Source organism: Gallinula chloropus (genome assembly GCF_964237585.1).
Source record: "Gallinula chloropus genome assembly, chromosome: 3".
NCBI lineage: Eukaryota > Metazoa > Chordata > Aves > Gruiformes > Rallidae > Gallinula > Gallinula chloropus.
The window spans coordinates 23,176,448-23,198,471 of NC_140087.1; the positions used below are offsets into that span (position 1 = coordinate 23,176,448).

At 46.8% G+C, this 22,024-nt stretch overlaps 1 protein-coding gene across 2 annotated transcripts; it reads right to left on the reverse strand.

Annotated features, from left to right (window-relative positions):
• Positions 1-9,724: 9,724 nt before the first annotated feature.
• On the reverse strand, positions 9,725-18,068 carry SGK1 (serum/glucocorticoid regulated kinase 1; the record flags this gene model as incomplete). 2 transcript variants are annotated; one of them, XM_084261799.1, is made up of 12 exons in its annotated part: positions 9,725-10,961; positions 11,700-11,789; positions 11,900-12,055; positions 12,174-12,269; positions 12,608-12,731; positions 12,896-13,008; positions 13,294-13,425; positions 13,529-13,612; positions 14,032-14,136; positions 14,589-14,664; positions 15,122-15,197; positions 17,828-18,068. In XM_084261799.1, 12 exons carry the CDS (start codon positions 18,066-18,068, stop codon positions 10,794-10,796), a joined length of 1,461 nt encoding a protein of 486 aa, XP_084117925.1. In that variant the 3' UTR covers positions 9,725-10,793. The 2 variants fall into 2 exon arrangements, with proteins under 2 accessions (XP_084117925.1, XP_084117926.1); XM_084261800.1 differs by lacking the exon at positions 17,828-18,068 and adding an exon at positions 15,302-15,417.
• Between the last annotated feature and the right edge of the window lie 3,956 nt (positions 18,069-22,024).

Consider the following 22,024-nt stretch of genomic DNA (forward strand, 5'->3'; position numbering starts at 1 on the left):
AAAAAGGTTGAAGGTAGAAGTTATATGCTTAGAGTGAGAGAATAACAGGGTATACCTCTGCTAATTTCAAGATGCACCTGCTATTCGTGTTTGGGTTTGTGTGTCTATGCATTCTCTTTTGTTATATTTGAAGTGTAAAATAACTTGTCATTCAAATCATTAAGGAGATGTCATTAACTAGATTATTTTGGGAAAACTGGTACAGAATTTTTAAAACAAAATGAATGAAAATGCTTTTCTGATGAAGAATTTATAGCATGAAAGATCTATAATCCTAGCTCTGGAATATACTGGCAAGCTGATACCATGTTCAGAGGAGGGAAGGGGGGAAGGTTTTGCATTTGATGAGATCAGCTTCTGAAGTGACTCTTCACTGTAGTAACAGCGCTTTTCCAGCTGCCTTTTCAGAGTGTGGCTTTCAATAATTAATAAAAAAGAGGCACATTTATAGAGAACTAAGCTCCCTGAAAATACCACATTTGAACTCACAAGCTTCTTAACATCCTTTTTATATCCTGATGGTGTAATCAGTGTATTTTTGTCCATAGCCAGCAAGTAATTTGGCATTAGCTCCTCACCTTATTTAGGACCATTGCAAGAGGCTCCTGATTCATGGCGAATGTAAGAGGAGACTCTAAACCTGTAAAGATGGACAGTCTAAATTTAGGAATGGTAATGGAAAGCATTGTACTTAGAGCTAAAAAGGAAACTGAATAGCATCATGGGAACAGATTGCCATCAGGCTATTTGCTTCTTTAGCAGGACTGTGATGGCCAAATTTTGCTTTCAGTTTAGCTATGAAAGCCCATAGGACTCTTTGGCCTTACTGTAATTTATGTTGACATAAATAACAGCAGGGGGGTTTTATAATTATTTTAAATTTTACTCTTTTGAAAACCAGACAGTTTAAAAAGGACTGAATCAAAGTCTGCAGTCTTTCATACAGGAATAAATTCCTGTTTGGATTTAGAGCCTCCAGGACTAATATGGAACCTAACTGTGCTGTATTATGTGTGCCTATGAACCCAAAACCTCAAGTAGTCTAAAAGCTTTCCTGTAAATAAAAAGTGGACAATAGATGCAGAAAAAGTTGTGATGTGTGAGTCTTTATGTTTCAGGTCTGATATTGTGAAATATTGTTAGAAATCTTGTCTACAATTTAAAAAAAAAATGTGGTCCGACTGTTGGTGCTTGCTAAACCATGAAAGGGGGGGACCTGAATCAAAAGACTTAGAAAGCAAGCTTCCAAGGGTGCACTTCAGTGCCTTGGGTAGGAAATTAAGCTACTGCCTACAGTGGGCAAAGAGAAGATGTGAGAGCATCTCTGGTCACAGAGAAAACACTCTTGTCCAAAACTGACAGAGACAGGGGTGTGACAAAGGGCAGACAAATAGAAAGGGTCACTTGCAACCAGGGTGATGGGTTTTCAGCTGTTATCTTTGTGAAACCCAATTATGACTACAGTTTGCTACTCAGTGATGGCTAAATAGAGAGGTATGATACACTCTATTTTTAATACATGGCTACACAGATAGCTGCTGGGTTTTAAACTATAAGCAATGTGTATTTTATCTTCACATGTAATGGGTTTGGTTACTGCATGTGCCTGTATGACTAATACAGTACATCTAAGTGTCATCCATCAGCCATGAGCACTCTGCCAGGAGTACAAGAGCACTGAAAATTGAGTCCTTGAATTCTCATCCAGGGAATGGTATTGATCTCTATTTTTAAATAGTCTCTTCAAAAAGGCAACTCTGGGACCCATGCAGAGTTTCTCTTTTTTTAGTTGAAGAGGACTTGTGGGATGACATAACAAAATAAAGGTGTATTTGCTGCAACGGATGACAGATTGTAGCTGAAATGAAAGCACTGAATAGAGCACATATATACTTGGCTACATGGGGGGGGAAATAGCCACTGCTTGGTTCATGTGCACCCATTTGTTGTAGCTTTTTGTGGCTGAGTTCTGGTGGAGGAGGGGTGGTTTCTGCAAGAAGCAGCCAGAAGCTCTCTGCAGACCCCAGAGAGTAAATATTGTCCAATTCAAGGCTGGAGTCATTACTGACCAAGGCTGAGCCCATCAGTGATGGTCACAGTGCCTCTGGGAATCACATTTGGGAGAAGAAAAAACATGCTAGCAGCTGCTTTTTGCCACCAGAGAATGGAGTGAGAAGATGTAATGAGCTGTGCAGACACCAAGGCTGGTAGTGGGGGTGGGGGGGAGTAGATGCCCCAGGTGCCAGAGAGAAAGGTGCCCCTGCAGCCCATGGAGAAACCCATGGTGGAGCGGGTGTCCCCCTGCAGTCCATGGAAAAGGCCGAGACCCCACCTGCAGCCTGTGGAGAGAGAGAGACTGAAGCAGGTGGAGACATACAGAAGATGCTGTGACCCGTGTTGGAGCAAGCCTCTGCCAGCACTTGCAACCCGTGGAGAGAGAGGCACACACAAAGAGGAGAGCTGAAGCAGGTTTGCTGGGGGCAGTGCAGGGCAGGGCAGCTTGTGACTCCATGGAGGACCTAACTGTGTAATGGGAAGAAGAAAACCCCAGATGTGTGAATATATTTAAGATTATCTGGGTTGAGTTTATGCTTAGCTGGAAGACCACACTGCTTCTCTCAGGGCCTTCATGTGAACGTTATTGCTGAAACCTTGGAACCTTTTAAAAAGGTTGCACAGTTGATGAATGTTGCAAGTGCATGCTGGAACATCATTGTTGTGGTCCATAGCCCTGGTCCTACCCCTATGATGAAGGTCCTGTTGCCCATTGCTAACAGCCTGCCTGGCAGCCTCGAGTCACCACCTATACCCTACAGTTGCAATCACACATCTTAAATACATCAATTTTTCATAGCCCAGACAGTTCAGCAACATCAGTGGCTCTGACGTGCATAAGAGTGCTGAGACAAATTAAAGTCATGTTTTTGCCAGAACAGTGGGGTTCTATGTCCTGCCTTCCCCAGCTTCTCATCCCCACCTCTGAGCTGGACACTTATTCTGTGCCTGCCCCAGGGTAGGACAGAAATGAGGGTACCCAGCTGCTGTGCAATGGCTCACTAAGGCAAGGTGACATGGAAACCTGCAGGTGATGCACATCTGGTCTGTCTGTTGCAACAGAAGTGGCATAGTTGGAGCAGAGTGAAGGAAAACAGTAAATCACATGACAAGATGCTCATCTGATTTCATCAGCAAGGGCTAGAGTGCATGCAGTGGTAAGGCAGGTACTCACTGGTGTCAACTACTATTCCTGCAAGTAGTCCCACTGAGCTAAAGGGAGAACTGGAGTGAGTGTGCTGTGCATGTTGTGTGTTGGATGGCTCTATCATCTGGCTCAGTGACTAACCATGGCATTTTAGCATGAACAGTTGGTGAATTATTTTTGACCCAGATGGTAACAGGCCCGCATCAAATGTTTGGTTTGACTCATCCTGGCTGAAAGGCTCTGTTAGCAATGCTCTCATGTTGTATGAAAAAATGTTTTGCAGGTTTACATGATGTATTATAATTCTCTGTAGATTTTGGCACTGTTTCACACAGGAACTACTCTTCTGTAAATGATTTTCTAATGGAGTGCCCCAGTATCTTATCAGTTTCCAGCTCTCTGTCATTACCTGTCACAATATTTTGCATGATGGCAAGATGCCAAAAGATGCAATGTCATGTTAATAACTTTTAATATGTCATGCATACTTTAGTGCACATAGCCAAAATGATAGGTGCTTTAGAAATAATAAAACAAAATCTTTCTGTGGGTGGTTTTTTTTCCATATTTCTTGTTCTACAGCACTTCAATTTTACAGGCTGCTTGTTCTTCTTGTCTCCTCATTCTCAGTTGCTGACATACTTCTTTTTAGTGACCACAAGATAAGGAGCAGTATAACACTAGACACCTACAAACCATAATTTAAAAATATCTGCTTTGGAAGTAAGTTAATCATCACATCTGATAAGCCTTCTGCTGGCTTGCAGCGATGTTTTAAGCAAATACAGTTTTTCTTTGCTAAATGTTTTGCTAATTGCTTGTAGGGCTTATCAGCATCTGCAAAGGTAAAATACTTCAACTCCCTGGTGAGCTGCAGTTTCCAGTTAGTTCTACATCCTTTTGATATCAATCCCAGGCGCCTGTAATGTGATCTGCTAAATACACATCTATGTTGAGCTAAATATGCACATGCTGAACGATCACTTGTGGGGTGTGAATCTGTTTTACTAGTCAGTGAAAATGGAAAGAAACCATCCTCTCCAGAGAGCCCAGCATCTCTGTTTGAGACAAGTGAGATCAATGGCTCTCCCTAGGTACCTGTTTCTCTCTGCAAAAATGTAAAGTCACTGTAAAGGGAGTCTTGATGGCTGGCTCAGGTTTGACCCGTATTTATAACGTGACATGATTTACTTAACTTAGCCATAGACTGTATACTCAAGTGTGACACGAGTGTCTCAGTGACATGATATTCCATATTCAAGGGAGAATAACATAGTACTTGGATAATCACTTATTAAGCAGAAATGGTTCTTACAAGGTTTATTCCAAGTCTTCAAATTCATCATTCAAAGCACATCAGTAAATTCTAACTTATAACCGACCTGATGGCTAGAATTGCTTGTATCCACACTGCCAATCTCTGCTTCTTGAGTTTAAGGATGGCATCTAGCCAGGGCTATGCATGTGATCCCAACCCAAAAGCTGACTGATCATGGAGTGCACAGACACTTCAGATCCAAATCTGGAGCTGTAAGTCATATCTGAAACCCTCTTTACTATTAGTCATTAAAACATGTCCCATAGCTTGTTGCATGGTCATCACTTAAAAGAAGCAAATGTGTTATTTTGTCCTTTCAGAAAAGCTATATACCCACATATCATCTCTATTTCTCCTTTCAGTGTACCTCAGCACAGTCAGTCATTAACTGCAGTTGTATGGTGTATATTACTTCAGCTCAAATCCATAAGAAGGCTATTTTTAGCCTACATAACTGAATTGATACAGCACAGTTCTCAGTAGGAAGCTTCTGTGTATGGCATACACTTTGTATGTGGAGACACATCAGCTGCACAGCTGATGCAAGCTGTCTTCAGAGGGCTGTGTGCGTTTACCTGAGCTAATAAGTTGATTTCCCTGTGAAGAGAAAAAATGGTAACTGACTGACAATGTATTTTTGAAGCTATACAGGGCTCTGCACTAGATCTCTGCTTGGCTCTCCAGTGGACTATAATGAAGATCATATCTTTACAAAAATAAAGATACAAATATTTTTTTATACCAGTACAGAAAAATCTCGGTATCAAACCACCAGAGAGCAATCATAAGTGTGTACTTTAAAGCACAGAAGTTTATGAGTACAGAGGAAGAAGGATATAGTCTGAGGCAGCTTAGGCTTTATCCTATAAACCACTTATTTGTGCGCTTGATATATTGCATTCATAAGAGATGGCCTGAACTGTGGGGTGTCTGGGGTATCTTCTCTTTATCAACATGTGAGAGTCTATGCACAGAGTGCCGAGTTCCTCATGTCCTCCTGCGTTCTGGGGAGAGCTGATTCACTGAGCAGACCCTTACAGAATCAACAGGCCAAGGCTGTGCTAAAGAGCTCAACTTTCCAAAAAACAAACAAACAAAAAAAAGGAGCTACTGAAGGAGCCCATGGACATAGTGCAATGTTGTTCTTGCCAGGTCCTGCTTACCCCTACCTGCCAGAGGACAGGGAGGGAGGCAGCAAGTAAACAGTGGGGTTTGACCCAACATTAAGTTTCACTCTTGCGTTAGCTGGGTGCATCTCAAAGGCAGGTGGATCCAGAGAGGGATGTTACAGAGGAGAAAGCACCTGACAGAAGGGTATGTCTGGGCTGATTATGGCCTTTCCTTCAGGAAAGTAAAAACCCCTGTATCTACTAGCTGGAGACAATGCCTGTGTGGAAGAGGACCTGGAGCTATGAGATCGGTCCTGTCCCTCTCTCAAGAGCAACTTGATCCAGTCGCTATTCCAGAAGTAGAAAGGCGTCATCTTCCAGTCGCGCCAGCTCTCACACCCTCGGACTGCGGAGCTTTTACGGCCGCGACTCTGTGTCCCTCCCCCGGCAGCGGCTGCGCGCTGCACGGAGGCGGCCACCGGGTGTCACCCGCGGTCCGGGCTGACACCCACGGCCACGGGCCGCAGCCCCCGGGCGGCGGGCACCGGGCGGGAGGCATCTCCCGCGGGCAAATACGGGTTCTGCTGGCGGAACAGCCCAAGGGGGTCCTTGCCCGTAAGCTCTGGCCGGTCCTCGGGAGGGACAGCGCTTCCTCGGCTGCTGCGTTGGGTCAGTGGAACCAGGGACACAGAGCAGTGACCTGCCGTGGTGTGAGGATGCTGACTCCTTTCACGGGGCAAAGGCCCTTTGGCAGCGCAGCAGAAGGCACCTCATCATCAAGGCTCGCCGTGATTTCCCTGCCCCATGGCCATGCACAGGGCTCGCCACACTGGGTTTTTTTAGTATCTTTTTTTTTTTCCTTTTCTTTTTTCTTTTAGTCCAATGCATGGAGCAGGAGGAAACTCCTGGTTAAACAACAGACACACCTCTCCACCCCCCACCCCCACTCCCTCTTTCTCCAGGGTTCACAAACATCCAGGGGTGGAAAACTACTTCACACAACTGCAGGTGACTAAACAGCAACACGTGTTGGTTACCTACTGTTACTGTAGTGCCTGTGGCTGTACAGGCACTACACTGTCTCTCAAAGAACAGAACTTTCATTTGGAGCCTCGCCTGACACTAAAGGAATCTGTTGCCCACATTGTCCCTGATTCAAAATCTAAGCATGGTGTATGTCTGTATTAGCTATTTAAAGTTTTCCTTTTCAAATAGTAATTTTTTAAAATTTTTTTTAAGCTCTCATTTTGTTGGAAAATAGTTTTGGAAGTATTTTTGCAGAAACTTTCCATGGACAATTCCAGCCAGCATGGAAAATTTTATCCAGGTCTTTATATGTGGTCTTGATATCAGAAACTGCAAATGTGGGGACTGTCAGAAATCATCTCTACTGTAAGCCACCTTGCTAGTTCTACTAGGGTAGCTATAACCACATGATATCACATAAACATCTGTAGAGCTGTTACTGCAGTTAAATTGAACAGTGTTACAGAATATTTAATTCCATTCCTTAGAAGAGTACAGATGGGCCAGAATTCACCTCACCTACCTTAAGGTACCCCAGGTAAGGTGCCCCATTAGGACCACTGCCCAAAGCTCTTTTCTGAGCAGTGTCTCTCTTGTTTTTTTCTCTTTTTTTCAGCTGTCTGTAGAACTGTTTCACTGGAGGTGCAAGGTTATAACAAGGGGCCTCCAGAAGTAACCTAACTGCCTCTTGAGTGCAGAGGGAGCACAAAAAATCCACCATCACTAGAAGCTTCACTTATCTTCGCAAGGCCAATGAAACGGTTCATGGCTTATGGAACAGAGTGATAAGTATTACTGACTAAACTGTGTGAAATGTCTGAATTTATGTATTTAAATGTTATATGTGCTTATCATTGATAGACTCCATCCAGGCGCTCTCACTATAAAAACTGCAATACAATGAGTGTTTTAAGGTTCATTGGGTTGACTGTTCTAAGTAAAGCTACCCAGGGTGGTGGCAGTTACAACACTGCCAGCAGCAGGAAATTTGGGTGAATACTTCCATTTTACAAATGGGTGAAATGAAACCACAGATTGAACTCCATCAAAAAAAAAACCCCACACACCATCAACATCAGCTGGGATTTCAGGACTCATAGCCCTTTGCTTCTCAGTCCAGAGACTTTTCTCTAATGGGCATATAGACCTTAGAGACAGGTAATTCTGTAAAACAAGCAAAACAACAAACAAACCCAAACCCCAGCACACTGCCATAGTCTCCCTTCAGGCATGAGTGTAATGCATCAAATTCAGGGCGATGATTAAAAACACAGACAAATTTTTCACCTTTTCTGCAATAAAATATCGAGGAGGCATGTGTTGAATATTCATTACTAGCAGTTGCAGACTTTTGCACAAAGCAGCAGCTGCATAATGAGCCTACGCAGGGTAGAACAGTTAAAATTACAATCAGATGCTGTTTTTTAAAAGTAGCCCATTAAAACAGTGCCCTATGTCTTAGCAAAGATGAAAGGCACCCAAGGTACACCTCTGAGTCGCTGAACTTCCTACTTCTTCATTATTAATGACCACAGTGGGGTTTTTTTCTCTTTAGAAGGATAGAGAGTATTTAATGTTTTGTTACCCTAGGGCTGCAGTTCTCTGCTCGCCTATCTGCACATAGCACCTTGCTAATGCCTGGGAAATGTGAGGCAAAGATAATGCCTATCACAAACCTTGGTCACTTAGCAAGTGCAGTTTCATTTTGTATAGGAGCAAATTACCACTAGATATTTTAACATCTCTAGCATACAAATTGTCAGCACAAAAGATCTTTCAGGCACAGTATAGCACTGGAAGACTTTGCAAAGCCTGTCAGTCCACTGTTCAGAGATACTGAATGCATGAATTTGGGAATGTTGGAATTTGAGGGGGAGGCTGCTGTATCTCTTTCATATACTAACATGATCTGAAAGGAGAGAAGTTTCTTGGCTGCTATACACTAGCATTTTCAGCTGAGTTTGGTCTCCCAGGCACAGTATATAGCTGAAGCCATACAGGGTTTGTTTTGGTTTTTTCCTACATCCAACAGGTAATAAAAGAAAGTTACTGTATGCCTTTATCTTGGAAATAAAATGAGCAGAAATATCAGCCCTATGAGAACTTTGCTTACGCTGTACGCAGCAGCCCGAGCAACAGCAACCTGTCCAGGTTTTTCTCAGCAACTGATCATTTTGCTTCTCCGAATTGCTAAGACCACCAACTGCAGTAACCAGTGGGTAATGGGAGCTGTTTAATAAGGTCCAGATGCCCAGCACCTCATAGGAGGAAGCCATCCATCACCATGCAGAAGAGTTGATTGGGATCATCCCAGAAGTGGTTACCTTAATTCTTGGCTGAAAGCCCCTCTTGCAGGCCACCCAGTAGTACTCAGTACTAAAGCCCTGTATTTAACAGCTCAGTTTGAGCTGAATAGTCAGCATATCATCAGCTGACAAAACTCGCCTCCTCATCCCACCTCTCTCTCTCTCTCTCTCTCTCTCACACACACACACACACACACACACGCCTGATACAGATTGTTGTTGTCACACTGGTAAACTTGGGACGCATTGCGCTGCTGACACACATCACAGCAGCAATGTTTGATGTTCAGGATGGACTCCTGGGTAGGGAGTTCTCATCAGCCCTACAGCAACCTACTTTTAGCGCATGTCTCCAGTGTAGTGCTAAAACAGCTCAAGTCTTCATTACACAACTGGCCTAAGGACTTAATTCTTCAAGTCTAGTTATGTTTTTGCCCACAACAGAGAGCAGCACCTTTGCTTTGCTAGAGGTAGAGAGACTTGCTTTGAGCAAGCATGAACATCTGCACAGCATAAGAGTGCCCACATCGATACCCACACAAACACCCACAGCTGAAAGACCAAGTGTTTTGCCAAGGTGTATCTATAATATGACTTGTGAGGCTGCAAGTCTGACAAAATAACCATCACACACCTATGCAAAATTACTTACACAGGTACCTTAGCTAACTGGCACCTCAGATTTCTCCTGAATTTATGGTTAAACCTTTTCAGAGGGAAACCCTGTTTTAAAATTTTAGAAATGATGGAGCTGATGGAAGTATTTTTCAGGATTTTACTGCAAACCAATGGGTTTGGTCACCAAAAAAAATATGATACATATAACCATGTTAATTATATTACATTACAATGATGGTATACATTACAAGTAAGTCTGTAAGTTTAAATATACATCTAGAGTTACAACTGAATGTACAGATCTTTTTTACAATACATACAATCAGGAATGAAAAACCCCCAAACCCATAAATAATGCCCATTTTACAGATGACATCTTTTAAATGAAAAAGGAAAAAAAAAAAAAAAAAAAGAAGAAAAGAAACCAACAGCTTTGACCGACTGCAGCTGGGGCATTTTGGTCCATAAAAACCCTTTCTAAAAATAGAAATCTTTTTTTCATAGCAGCAATGCTTTCTTCAAGCATTTGGATACAAGTAATTGCAAGCCCATTTCAATAATTTTAGTTGACTGTATAGATTTACAAAAGAAATTTCAAAATTACACTTAATTTATCTTCCAAATATGGAAGAAACAAACAATGCCCCACATTGTGGTATCCTGCAAGTGTCACACTGATGCTTTAAACTAAGTCCATCTGTAGTTCGCAGACCACACGCATACCATTTGTTCACATAGTAAACCCACATAAATGAACTGAGAAACACACTCTGCAACAGGGAAAGCTTTGGAGCTCACAAGATCTCATCAGAAAAAGGCACATTTCATAAAATCCTTTATCACGCTCAGATAGATCTTCAGGCAAGGCTTTTCAGAGCACGGTTTCAAAACAGCTTGCTCTTACTCCTACGACCTGCCACAGCAGTCTGTGGCAGCAGTCACTCATGTTTTTCTTTTCCCAAGGAGACAGCACCACTTTGGGGGAAGAACGAATGAAATGAAAAGCCTGTAAAGCTCATTTAGAGAGTGATGTGCTCTTCAAAAAAAGCTTCCAGCAAACAGTGTAGTTGAAATTAAGGCTGCAAAGCTGCCATGGTGGAAATGTGCAAATTCTCTCTCAAGATGACTGGTCAACTGGCAGTTCCACCAGAAGGCCAAACAAAAAATAAAAATAATAGTTATTATTATTAAAAAACAGAAAGAAAGAAAAAAGTTCACAAGAAAGAGTCCACGGGAGGAGCATACGAGAAACCCAAAAAAGCCTCAGCAGCTTCTTTGACGCTGGCGGTGATGAGGATGCTGTCTGGGGACTGGCCGATGGAGTTGGGGACGGGCTCATCTGTAAACTCCGGATCGAAGTGTCGCAGGTCACTGGGGCCACTCTGTGGAAAGCGTGGAAAAGGCAACATTTAGACCCAAATGTCCTTTCTGAGGGCGAGGTTCAATTCAAAAGGGAAAAGGACCCTTGTGCAGAGACTCATGGCTTTATCACCTTGGGCTCACTGTTTAACAGGCTTTGCCAGGTTTTTTTGGGACTTTTTTTTTTTTTTTTTAATCTTGCTGCATATTGCTTCACTAAACCCAAGATGATTCAATTTCATACACTGCCCTCCAACTAAGCTCATGCAACAGAAGCCAAATGCAAACATGCCACTCCGCCATGCTGCAGTTTGCAGGGGAGGACTTTAATCTCTGGGCTAGTTATTAAATTTAGTTTAAAAGATGCTCAGAAAGCAAAAGGGAATGACCTCCACAACCAGATCCCTCTCTCCAGGTGTTAGTATCTGACCAGCCAAACGTAACCCTGTCCTTGGGAAGCTCCTTACTTAATACACTCTATCTTCCCCTTTGGTAAAACAGGGATGCTGAGGATTACTTTAAAATAGCTGTGCAAATGAAGCATATGAGAGGCCAAAAAACCCAGATAAATTTAGACTGTCCATCAGCAAAAAGTCAGCTACCACTTATTTTTAACCTTGCCAGGGGGAACGAAAAGCTGTGTTCCCCAAACACAGCCATCCAGCCAGCTAGCTCCCCTCCGGCTCCCCGGGCACCCCACAGAGGCAAGGCAGGGGGGAAAGACGCTCTTCATATATTCTATAATTAGAAGTGATACGTACCACATTTGGGTTAAAAGGGGGTGTAATCTTCTTATTAATGAGATCATCCCAGTTAATTGGGGAGAAGAAGATGTGATTCTTAATCTCCATCTGTTACAGAGAGAAAAATAGATTAATTCAGACCCAAGCTAATGTAAGCGGTATGGTCTAGTCATCCTCCCGTGCATGCCGCCTACAGGCACTGGCTGGTTTGCACTTACAAAGTCCTCCTTGGCACCGAGCCTCTTTGTCCTATCCTTCTGCAGGAGGCCCTCCAGGAGATGCCTAGCTGAGTTGGTAATATTTGGCTTCAGCTGCAAGGGTTTGTTCAAGATGTTGTCATACATTTCTGCCGTGTTCCTGCTGTAAAAGGGCGGCTGTGGGAAGGGGAAAGGAGAGACCCGGGTTAATGAGGCTGACAGACAGGCATAGGGTTTCTGGTGGGGGAAGGGCAAGTAAGCTGGCTTGATCTGCCACAAAGGTTTAATTACTTACCAGGCCGTACAGCATTTCATACAGGACTGCTCCAAGGCACCACCAGTCCACAGTCCGGTCGTAGGGCTGCTTATGAAGAACTTCAGGAGCAAGATACTGTGAAGGAAAGAGAGCTGCGTTAGCCAAAGGGATCTTTGTCATTAGGAAAGCCTCTGCATTCTTGAATGAAAGCAGCTTACTGAACTCCCAGCAATACCTAAGCAACCAGAAAGCTGCAAGCTTTTTATAAACAGGGAGATGGCTAGAGAGCTGTTCTCTCCTGCTCGACAAGCTCTATGTGTCCTACCCCTTGGCTGGCAGCCTCATATTACAAGGTCTGCAATGTGCAACCCCTCTTGTTTAACCCAACGTAAATATACATGGGAGACAGTTTTCACTGATGAGGACAGCACTGGCTGCCGCTCTGCGAGGGGCAGGCTGAAGGATAGCCGTACCTCTGGTGTCCCACAGAAGGTGGAGGTCGTGCCATTGTGCTCTATGTTTTCTTTGCAGAGTCCGAAGTCAGTCAAGACAATGTGCCCCTGTGAATCGAGCAGGATATTCTCTGGCTTCAAGTCACTATGGGAAGAGAAGAAAAAAGACAAGCGCTCATTAGAGGAGCTCCAGTCAGACTATTTTAAGTGCAATTGTTTACAGAGTCATGAAAAATAATTAAATACAATTCTAAGCTTGAGGGTTGGGGTTGGTTTTTTTTGTCCAACAAACTAAACCAGGTTGCTTACCGATAAACAATGTTGAGGGAGTGCAGGTAGCCCAGCGCACTGGCGATTTCAGCAGCGTAAAACCGGGCTCTCGGCTCCAGGAAGCAACGCTCCCTCTGGAGATGGTAGAACAACTACAGGAGACAGAAAGAACAAAGTTGTGTAAACGGCGCCAAAGCCTGTTAACAATGCACTTAATTAGACTCAACATATATAGGGAGGGAGAACAATAGCAGGAAATGGCCTAACGATCCGCGGGTAGTTCCAAACTTGGCAGGCTGGAAACACTCAATCTACTAACTTTTACCCCCGTGACTTTTCCCCTGGTTACTCTTTTTTATTTAAAAGAAAGGTGGAAAAAGTCTACCCTAGCACCAGGCACATGACAGGAAATACTATTTCATTTTCTTTCTGCTTACCTCTCCTCCATTGATGTAGTCTAGGACAAAATACAATTTGTCTGCAGTTTGAAAGGAGAAGTGAAGCCCGACCAGGAAAGGGTGTTTCACATTTTTCAGCAGGACATTGCGCTCTGACATAATGTGCTTCTCCTGAAAAAAATATGAAAAATCAATGTTTAGTACACTTGCTTAGTAACAGCAGTAAAAATGTATTTGATGGAGACCACAATGGCATCATAAAGAAGCAGCTCACCTCTTTCTTCTTCAGGATTGCTTTCTTCTGCAGGACTTTAACAGCATAGAACTGCTCTTCAGCCTTGTGTCGTGCAAGGAGAACCTGAAAGAGGGTAAAATCCCAGAACTGAGCAATACTGAAATACAGAACAAATTGTTAACACAACTGGAAGCAAGCCTTTATGCTAACTGCTGAGCTCTAAGCTCTTTACTGGAAATGCCTAACGCATTACCACTCCAGCAGATAAATCTAGATTTTTACATTTAGTTCCCTTCCCCTACAAAAGGGAAGTATATATTCTTCCCAGCAGCACTGCTTCCGCACTCCCTGGCTCCGTTATGACTCTTATCAAACATAGCACCCTGCTCCAGCTACGTCAGGGAGTCAGGCACCCGGCAGCAGCGGGACATGCTTAGGTCTGGTTTAAGCAACCAGCATTTACAAAAGCCAGTGCAAATCTGTCCCTCAGGCATTACATGCAAGATCTGAAGAATAAATAAATGACATCAGATGTTAGTTACCTTCCCAAAACTGCCTTTTCCAATCACTTTTAAGAAATGAAAGTCTGATGGTTTCGCGTGTGGGTTGGATGATGGACCAAGATTTATCTGCTGTGAAGGACTGGGCTAGAAAAATAAACAGACATAAACCACATTTATTAAAGCTGTTTGGCAGTGACAGTCTCAACAATGTCTCTTTTAAATAAAATATAAATAAAGTGACCTTGAAAGTGAAGACTATCACTTTTCTTATCGCTAAAAATTTAATCTTGACCTCTACCAGAGATCTCAAATTATTTACTGCATAAGAAGAGTATAACATCTGCAGTTTTACATAAAAGTTCTTGTTTGGGTCTTAGCCACATTCCATAATGAAATAACAGCCAGTAAAGCTTACTTAAAAAAAAACTTTTCTTCATGTCGAGAAAAATCAGCCTACCTTGCTAACTCTTTTTCCCAGTTACATCAGTGTGCTGTGATCCGAACTAAGCAACACTCATGATGCTAATTTTGCTACGCTTCTATTACCGGCTGATGTGATGTTCTAAAAATGCTTCCCTGAGTCAAATCCTGCTTACCGGAGGAGAAGGATTAGCGTTCATAAGTTCAGGCTCTTGAGGCTGGGAGATCTTCAAGATAGACTGAACTTCAGGGCTGCAAGGGTAAGAGCACGCAGGGTCAGGATCAGAGGAGCTACGAGCCGCACCAGGCGAGCCGCTCCGCCAGAGGGCACGCATGCACCGCGAAGGACCGGTTTGCGTTCGGGCTATTGCAGATACAAGGCAACCGAGACAATCTGTTCGACTTGAGGAGTAAAATTAATGTGGCGAGAATCACTTCTGCCATTTAAAAAAAAACCCAAACCATTATTTATACTGTAAGTACAGTTTAAATGTACTTAAATGGGACTTCGAGAGCCCCCATCCGATCTCTCCCAAACCCAGCTCACAAAGATTTGTTGCCAAGTGAGTAATACCTCAAGATCATTTAATTCTTCCGTAACAGTCATGCCAGAGGTATTACAGTAAACAAAGATTATTTTTTTTAACTAGATCTCGCAATACGTGGTTATACTTGTGACTGAAATCCAGACAAAATTCCTGATACTTACTGCTTGCATGCGTAGGAGTTGGTGGCTATCTTCTGAATAAAGTCGTTTAGCCCCATTCTTCTCTGCTTCATGAAAGCTATAAAGTAAAAGGACAGAGAAAGGAGAAATAGAATTGTTAAGCCATCCTTCGAGAGAAATCAGTCCTCTCGAGCATCCTCGGAGAAGCCCCCCGCCGCTCACCGATGAGGATGGCCACCATCCCCCTCATCTTCGAGTAGGTCAAGGTAGGACCCGACGCCTCAGATGCCTTCACGGTCATTTCGGAGTGAGGAGAGGTATAAATAAGGAGCGTAGGATACTACAGGCTCCCAGCACCGAACTGACTCGGCGAGAAATCCGACAGCGCTTAAGTGGTGGCGGTGATGGGCGGGACCGGGGCGGGGCGGCGACGCTCGTCCCCCTCCTCCCCGACATCCTCGGGACCGGAGGCTGCCTCCGAGGCAGCCGCTGTAGGGGAGACTTGCCACCGCCCTACTTGGGCGCAACCCCTGGGACACCACCCCCATCCCCCCAGCATCCCCACCGTGCAGAGCATCCGTGAGCAAACGTCTCAAAACCCTTTCTTTTTTTGGGCACAGCAAACTCCCGCAGGCCCGCGTCTCTCTGCCCCTTCTTTTCCCGGCCTTTCTTTATGTTTTGCGGGTACATAAAGCTGAAATCTGGCTCTGTCCTGGACGAGCACCTTTTCCTAAAGTGTCTTTTCCCCCTTCCCCCCCACCCCGCGTCCGCTCCCGGGCCCCGCCGCCGGCCCGCCGCCCCGGGTGAGCGGCGATAAGGGACGCTGACGTTTCCTTGTGACTCAGGAGAACAAGATTTCCTGCCCGGTTTTCAATAAAACAAACAAATGTCCCTTCTGTGCACTGCCCTGATCCCGGCTGGGACATTACTGAAAGGGAAAAGGAAAAAAAAAAATCCGTCTTTTATAATGCCAAAAAGGGAAACAAGGGAAAAAAAAACCATCCCCGTCTCCTGAACTTGGAGAAGGCAGAGATCTGCTTCTAGAAAAGGTGGGAAGATGACCGAGGACTGGTCAAGTGCAGAAGGGAAAAAACCCAGATCAAACCAAACTAGCCCCGTTCTGCAGTTTTGGTTTCCACTGTACACGGTCATTTGGGAACACCGTGTGCCCAGGACTTAATTGCTCAGTCGTTTCGTCCCGGGCGCACCGGGGACACGCCGGTGCCTACACGAAGCACAAGGTGCAACGATGCTGCCCGCGACCCCCTCCCGGGTGGGCCGCAGGGAGAGACTGTGAAGAGTTTCACAGCCGCCTCCTAACCTCGTCTCCCCCACCGCCCACCCGGGACGCATCCCCACTTGCAGCCCTCGCAGGGGGCAGGCGCGGCCGGGGGACGCTGGGCTACTGCGCGCTACAGGCGGGTGGAACTTTCCACCCGACGAGGCGTTATTCATGCGCGTATTTCGCTTGCTGTGTGAGCGAAGGGCGCTGGGATGCGGCCAGCGGCTCCAGCTGCAGCCTGCCCCCGTCGTCCTCCCTCCCACCCCCACGGCCTGGAACCCTTTTTAGTTATTTTTTTCTCTACCCTCTGCTGCTGCCCCCTCTCACCCCCTCCCCCCGCTCCCCCTTGCTGCTGCTGCCTCTCCCCGCTGCTGCCGCCTCCCCCCGCACCCACAGCCGGCCGCTGGGCGGCATCCCTTGGCAGCTGTCGGTACCGTCTGCCTCGGGAAGGGGGGTGATGGCAAGCACCCCAGCACAGCAGCCGCCAAAGGCTGCCGCTCACCCTGCAGACGGGTGACCTGGAGTAGAAAGGTAACGCCTGCGAGGTGGGCACGGGTCTTACAAAGGAGCAAAGAGAGATGCTTGCCGGCTCCGTGGGTCTCTGCACCGAGCCGCCGGTGTCCTTCCCGGTGCAGAGGGGGGGGCCCTGCCCGGCACCGCCGGGGCAGTGCGCGGGAGCTGGCGCCAAGGAAGGGGTGACGGGAGAAGGAAGGAAAAGCTGGCTGCGGCTAGCGGGTACCTAGCTCTTCCCACTTGTTGCTTTTCTCACTCTGTTGGAAAAACTGCCAGTAATGGGAGACAAAAAAAAAAAAAAAAGCAAAAAAAAAAAAGCACACCCGCAAAAAATATAACGCAAAATACTCGATACATTCGAATAGGAGCTGCCACTTTCCTCCTTCCCTCTGGACTGCTTTCAGCGTGCTGGGGTTAAAAACTACCCGAGACCCGCTGTTTTGAGGATAACCGAAATTCCCGTCCCCCGCTCCCCTGGCATCTCCCTCCGGCTGCGCTGCCTCTCCCGGACACCCGTGCCAGCTGTGCACAGAGGCGAGCGTCTCCCAGCTGCAGGGCAGGCTGCCGCACAGCCTGACCCTGCTCTTCTGCACAACCTGTCGCGGGCTAAAACCCACTTCCCTCCCAGCCGCTCCTCCGCGGCTCCCCACACTGCCCGCAGATGCCCACGGCGCAGCCCGAGCGCGGCCCCGCCGTTGCCCCCGCTCTGGCCGGTTGCACCGCCGCTCTCGCCCCCGCTTTGCACCGTTCTTTTCGCAACTGCTCCTCTGCTCCGGTCAAGTCACCTGGCCCCTTTCCGTGCCAAGCGCTACCCGGGCTGTACGCCGTATGCACCCCTCTCCCCCCCCGCAACCGCTCCGCACCCACCGCTGGAGTGGTTATTAATTCCCCTGTGCGGAGCGGTTTTTCTGCCAGGACAGGGTGTCCCGCCGGGCAGAGCGGTGTGAACCCACCTTTCAGCGACGACTTCTCCTCTTTGCCCCTCATCTCGTTCCCTGCCGAGAGCCCGGGCGCGGCGCGGCAGCGCTGAGGCTGTGACTGGGCTCCCGGCCGCCGCTGTAATCCCAAATAACTTCCTTTCCTGGCCGGGCGGCCCGAAGGCAGGAGGGAGGCGGCGAGGGCGGCGAGGGCGGCGATGCCGGCCGCCGCTCCCGCTGACCCGTTTATGGACGCAATATCGAGGGCGGCTGACATGCAGGAGCGTTATAAAGTTCAGCACGGGCCGCCCCGCACACTCTGCCCCGTTGCAACATCGCCCTCAAAATTACTGTAATCAGCGCGCACACACACACACACACACACACACGGGCACGGCGGGGGAGGGGCGGGCGGGGGGGCCACTCCGGCCCTACCTGACCTGTCGGCAGCGCCTAGCCCTGCCCCACGGAACGAGCCGCTGCCCACGGTCCCCTCGCCACGCCGCGGGGCGGGCGGCCGGGCACCCACGGCACGGGTCCTCCTCCCCCCCCCCACCACCACCAAAAGAGGATGGGCAGAGACAGGGGGGCTGCAGCTGCCCGCGGGGGGCGGAGGGCTGCCGCTGCCGGCCGGGCTTCCCCGCCGGCCGGATAGCGCCGGGGCGGGACCGGCGCCCCGCTCCGACCTGGCACCCAGCGCCTTCCGCCGGCAGCGCCCCGACGGCGCCCCCCGCCCGCGTGGCTCCGCACCCCTCCGCCCGACACGGTCCGGCCCGGCCCGGCGCCGCGCACCCCCGGCCTCGCCCCGCCGCGGGAAGCCGCTGACCCCCCCGTCCGTCCCTCCCTCCCTCCTGCACCCACCTGCCGTCTGCGGGGGCCGGGGGGTCCGCGCCCCTTCACCGTGCCGGAGGTGCCGCTCGTCCTCCGGCCCCACGGCGGGCGCCTCACAGCACGGGCATTTGTCCCGTGGAAGGGAGGGATTCCTCCCAAGGGAAGCCGCATTACTATTATTATTATTATTAACAATAATAATAATAATCATTCACACTGCGCTTTAAAGTCACGAACTGCCTTCTCAGAAGCCCTAGGTTGCGTTTGAAGACTTTTCTCTACAGTGGTAGCGGCGAACACCTTAACAGTTGAAACGGGCAAGAGGAGCAAGGAAGAGGTACCCAAGTAAAGTAGAAGGTGGACACTGAAAACAAAAAGGAAAGGGAGGCTCCACACAAGGAATATTAAAAGTTCTATGTCAGAGCTACCATTAAGGGCATAGTAGAATCTTTCAGACTCTGTTCAAGGCATCAGTAGGACTCCTTGTTTACATCTGTCCTGGTTTCAGCTGGGATAGAGTTAATTTTCTTCCTAGCAGCGTGTATAGTGCTGCATTTGGGATTTAGGATGAGGATAATGTTGATGACACACTGATGTTTCAGTTGTTGCCAAGCAATGCTTACACTATGTCAAGGAACTTTTCATCTCCTGCCCCACCAGTGAGGAGACTGGGAGAGCACAAGAAGCTGGGAGGGGACACAATTGACACAGCTGACCCAAACTGACAAGAAGGAGATTCCATACCATGATGTCATCCTTGGTATATAAACTAGGGGAGTTGGCTGGGGGCAGGTCAGGCTGCTGGGGAACCAGCTGGGCATTGGGCAGTGGGTGGTGAGCATTGTGCATCACTTGGGTTTTTTTGTGTGCATGCATATATATGTATATGTATAAAATTCTTATTCCCATGAATTTAGCCAGCTTTTTCCCAATTCTTTCCTCCACCCCACTGGGGGCATGTGAGCAAATGGCTGTGTAGTGTTTAGCTGCTTGCCAGACTAAACCACACCATCACCAAAAGAAAAAAGATTTGACTCCAAAAGCAGCATGTCTGACCTGGAATGTTCCTGGACCACAAATTCCTGGGAGCCAGGAATGTTTGGGGACCAAATTGCTGAATAGTTGTCCATTCTTGTCCTCTCCCTTGGCAGTGCACTGTTAGCTGGTGCTGGTAACTGACCAGACCTTAATCTGGACCTTAGTCCATACCTTCATTCTGATCATTTTATGTTACACTTCTGAGCAGCACAATGCTGGGGTTATTTTTAGTCACAGAGTTTAACAAACTCACAAAACCCCACGAACTGCTGGTTACTGGCAAGAAGAAAGTGTTTTAATCTGTAACCTAAAGTAAAGTGTTTGGCTTTGCCAAGTAGCAGTATTCCATTGAAAAGTAGCACCAGGTGAAAGATCATTAAGCTCTTTGCCATGCCAGCATCCAAACCAGGTCCCTGCTGCTGGGCTGCAAGACATGCAGAAAGACACAGACTCTGCTGGAACTGTGGGTGACCTAGGCATGAGGGCAGAGCAGGCACGACATGCTGGATACTGGTATGGGTAACCCCAGGGTCCTGCTGATGCAGAGACTGGGACATGCCCAATGGAGAGCTAGGAGGGATGTGATTCAATTTACCTTAAATTATGAATTAATACATGCACATCACTAGCGTGGGCCTGTGTTGGCCAGTGCAGTTCAAAGCACTCTGAGCTTTGAACTGTGGAAATTTGTCTCCGTAGAGAAGTGTCCCTGTTTGGAGGGTTTCTTAATTTGTGATTGATGGATAGATGCTAGTCCTGCCTCACAGAGTTTACTAGGCAGACAGAAACTTTTCCTCATGCCCTTCAGGAAGGTCAGAGGCTTCAGCAGCCCACGTGATAACTGGAATTTGTGAGCTCTCTTCCTCTGGCTCTGTCCTGGTCCTCACTGTCCACTGTGGAGGAAGATTTATGAATGCAATTCAGTGCCTCCATCCTTCAGGAATTAGATTCTCAGATAGCTTCTGAACTTCAGTTTGGCAATGAATTCAATGCTAAATGAATGAATTCCTGCTTATCTTGCTGAATCAAGACCTTAGGATGCAGCAGGTTGAACTGTTCCTAGAATTACTTGGCTGAATCTGGGAGGAAGCTGCTCAAAACTCTGCAAATATTTTCATCAAGATTTGGCTTTGGGTTAATTAAACAAAGATGGAATTCAAGCCTTGGACTGCAGGAAAGGCATAGCCCCCAAATACAAAAGGAGATTGCACTCCTAGTAGCATCTGTCTTCTAAAACAAAATCTCAAAAGCTTTCCTTTTCCTCCAGTAAATCCCCAACAAACAAGTTCTCGTGTCTGACCTTGTAATTAAGTTTCATGTGCAACAGCCAAAACTTTCAGTCAAGACTCTCGGGCTGCCCCCACAAATTATGTCTACAAGTAGCAGCAAATAGATAAGGAACTGAATAACAGCTTTAATAACAACCCCACAGAGATTTGAAATCATGAGCTTTCAAATGCTGTCAACAGGTCTGCTAGACATTGTTCTGACAGGAGGTTTATTGACTGAAGCCCCTATTGATCTAGAAACATCTAATTGATTTCGGTGTCATATTTTGCCAAACACAAATTTGGAAGATCTTTTATTTCCCTTTTCTGATGCTTACAGAGCAGGTTTACTGCATTGTCAATAAGAGGCTTTAGTGCCAAGGGATTACGCTCACCGGATCACAGAGTGATGCAGGGCTGTACTGAGAAAAAAGTAATTCCCGTCCTTGTAGAAAGCAGTGGAAAATTACAGCATCCTTTAGATGCACTGACCTCTAGTTAAAACAGCTGATAAACGATGGCCCTAACTTCCACTTTAATTCCAGCACACTGATTTGAGTCTCACGGAGCTGTCGTCACTGTATGAGCAAATGTTGCAGGTATTGCAGCCCGTAGCAGTCAGAGAGGGGTGACTGCAGAGGTAGCACACTTGTATGCCTTCCTCTGAGTGTGCCCCCCGCCCAGACTGGTGTCAGTCCTTGAAATGCTGTGTAGACTCTCTAGCATAGAGTCCTCATAAAGCCAGGCTGGATGACAGAGACTTGAATTCGTTATTGTTGATACGAACCTTAAATGATGTGCTGTGACTGTGCAGAGTTTGGTCTTACCAGAACTGAACAATGCTAGCATGATACAGGGGGTGAAAACATAACATGGAAAAGTGATTTAAAAAGGCTTGTGAGAAAAATGAAGATTCTTTGCGATGCTCTGAGTTCGGTCTGATGGTTTCCTTTGGTGACAAGGCAGCCTAACATGAGGAGCTGGTAGGTGCTCCAGAATGAATAGTGTTAAGCGTGCACTGTCTGCTGACTCTGGCACTCACATTTTCCTTCCAAAATTTACCTTTTAAAGGGCAATAGCAGAGATGGATTTAGGC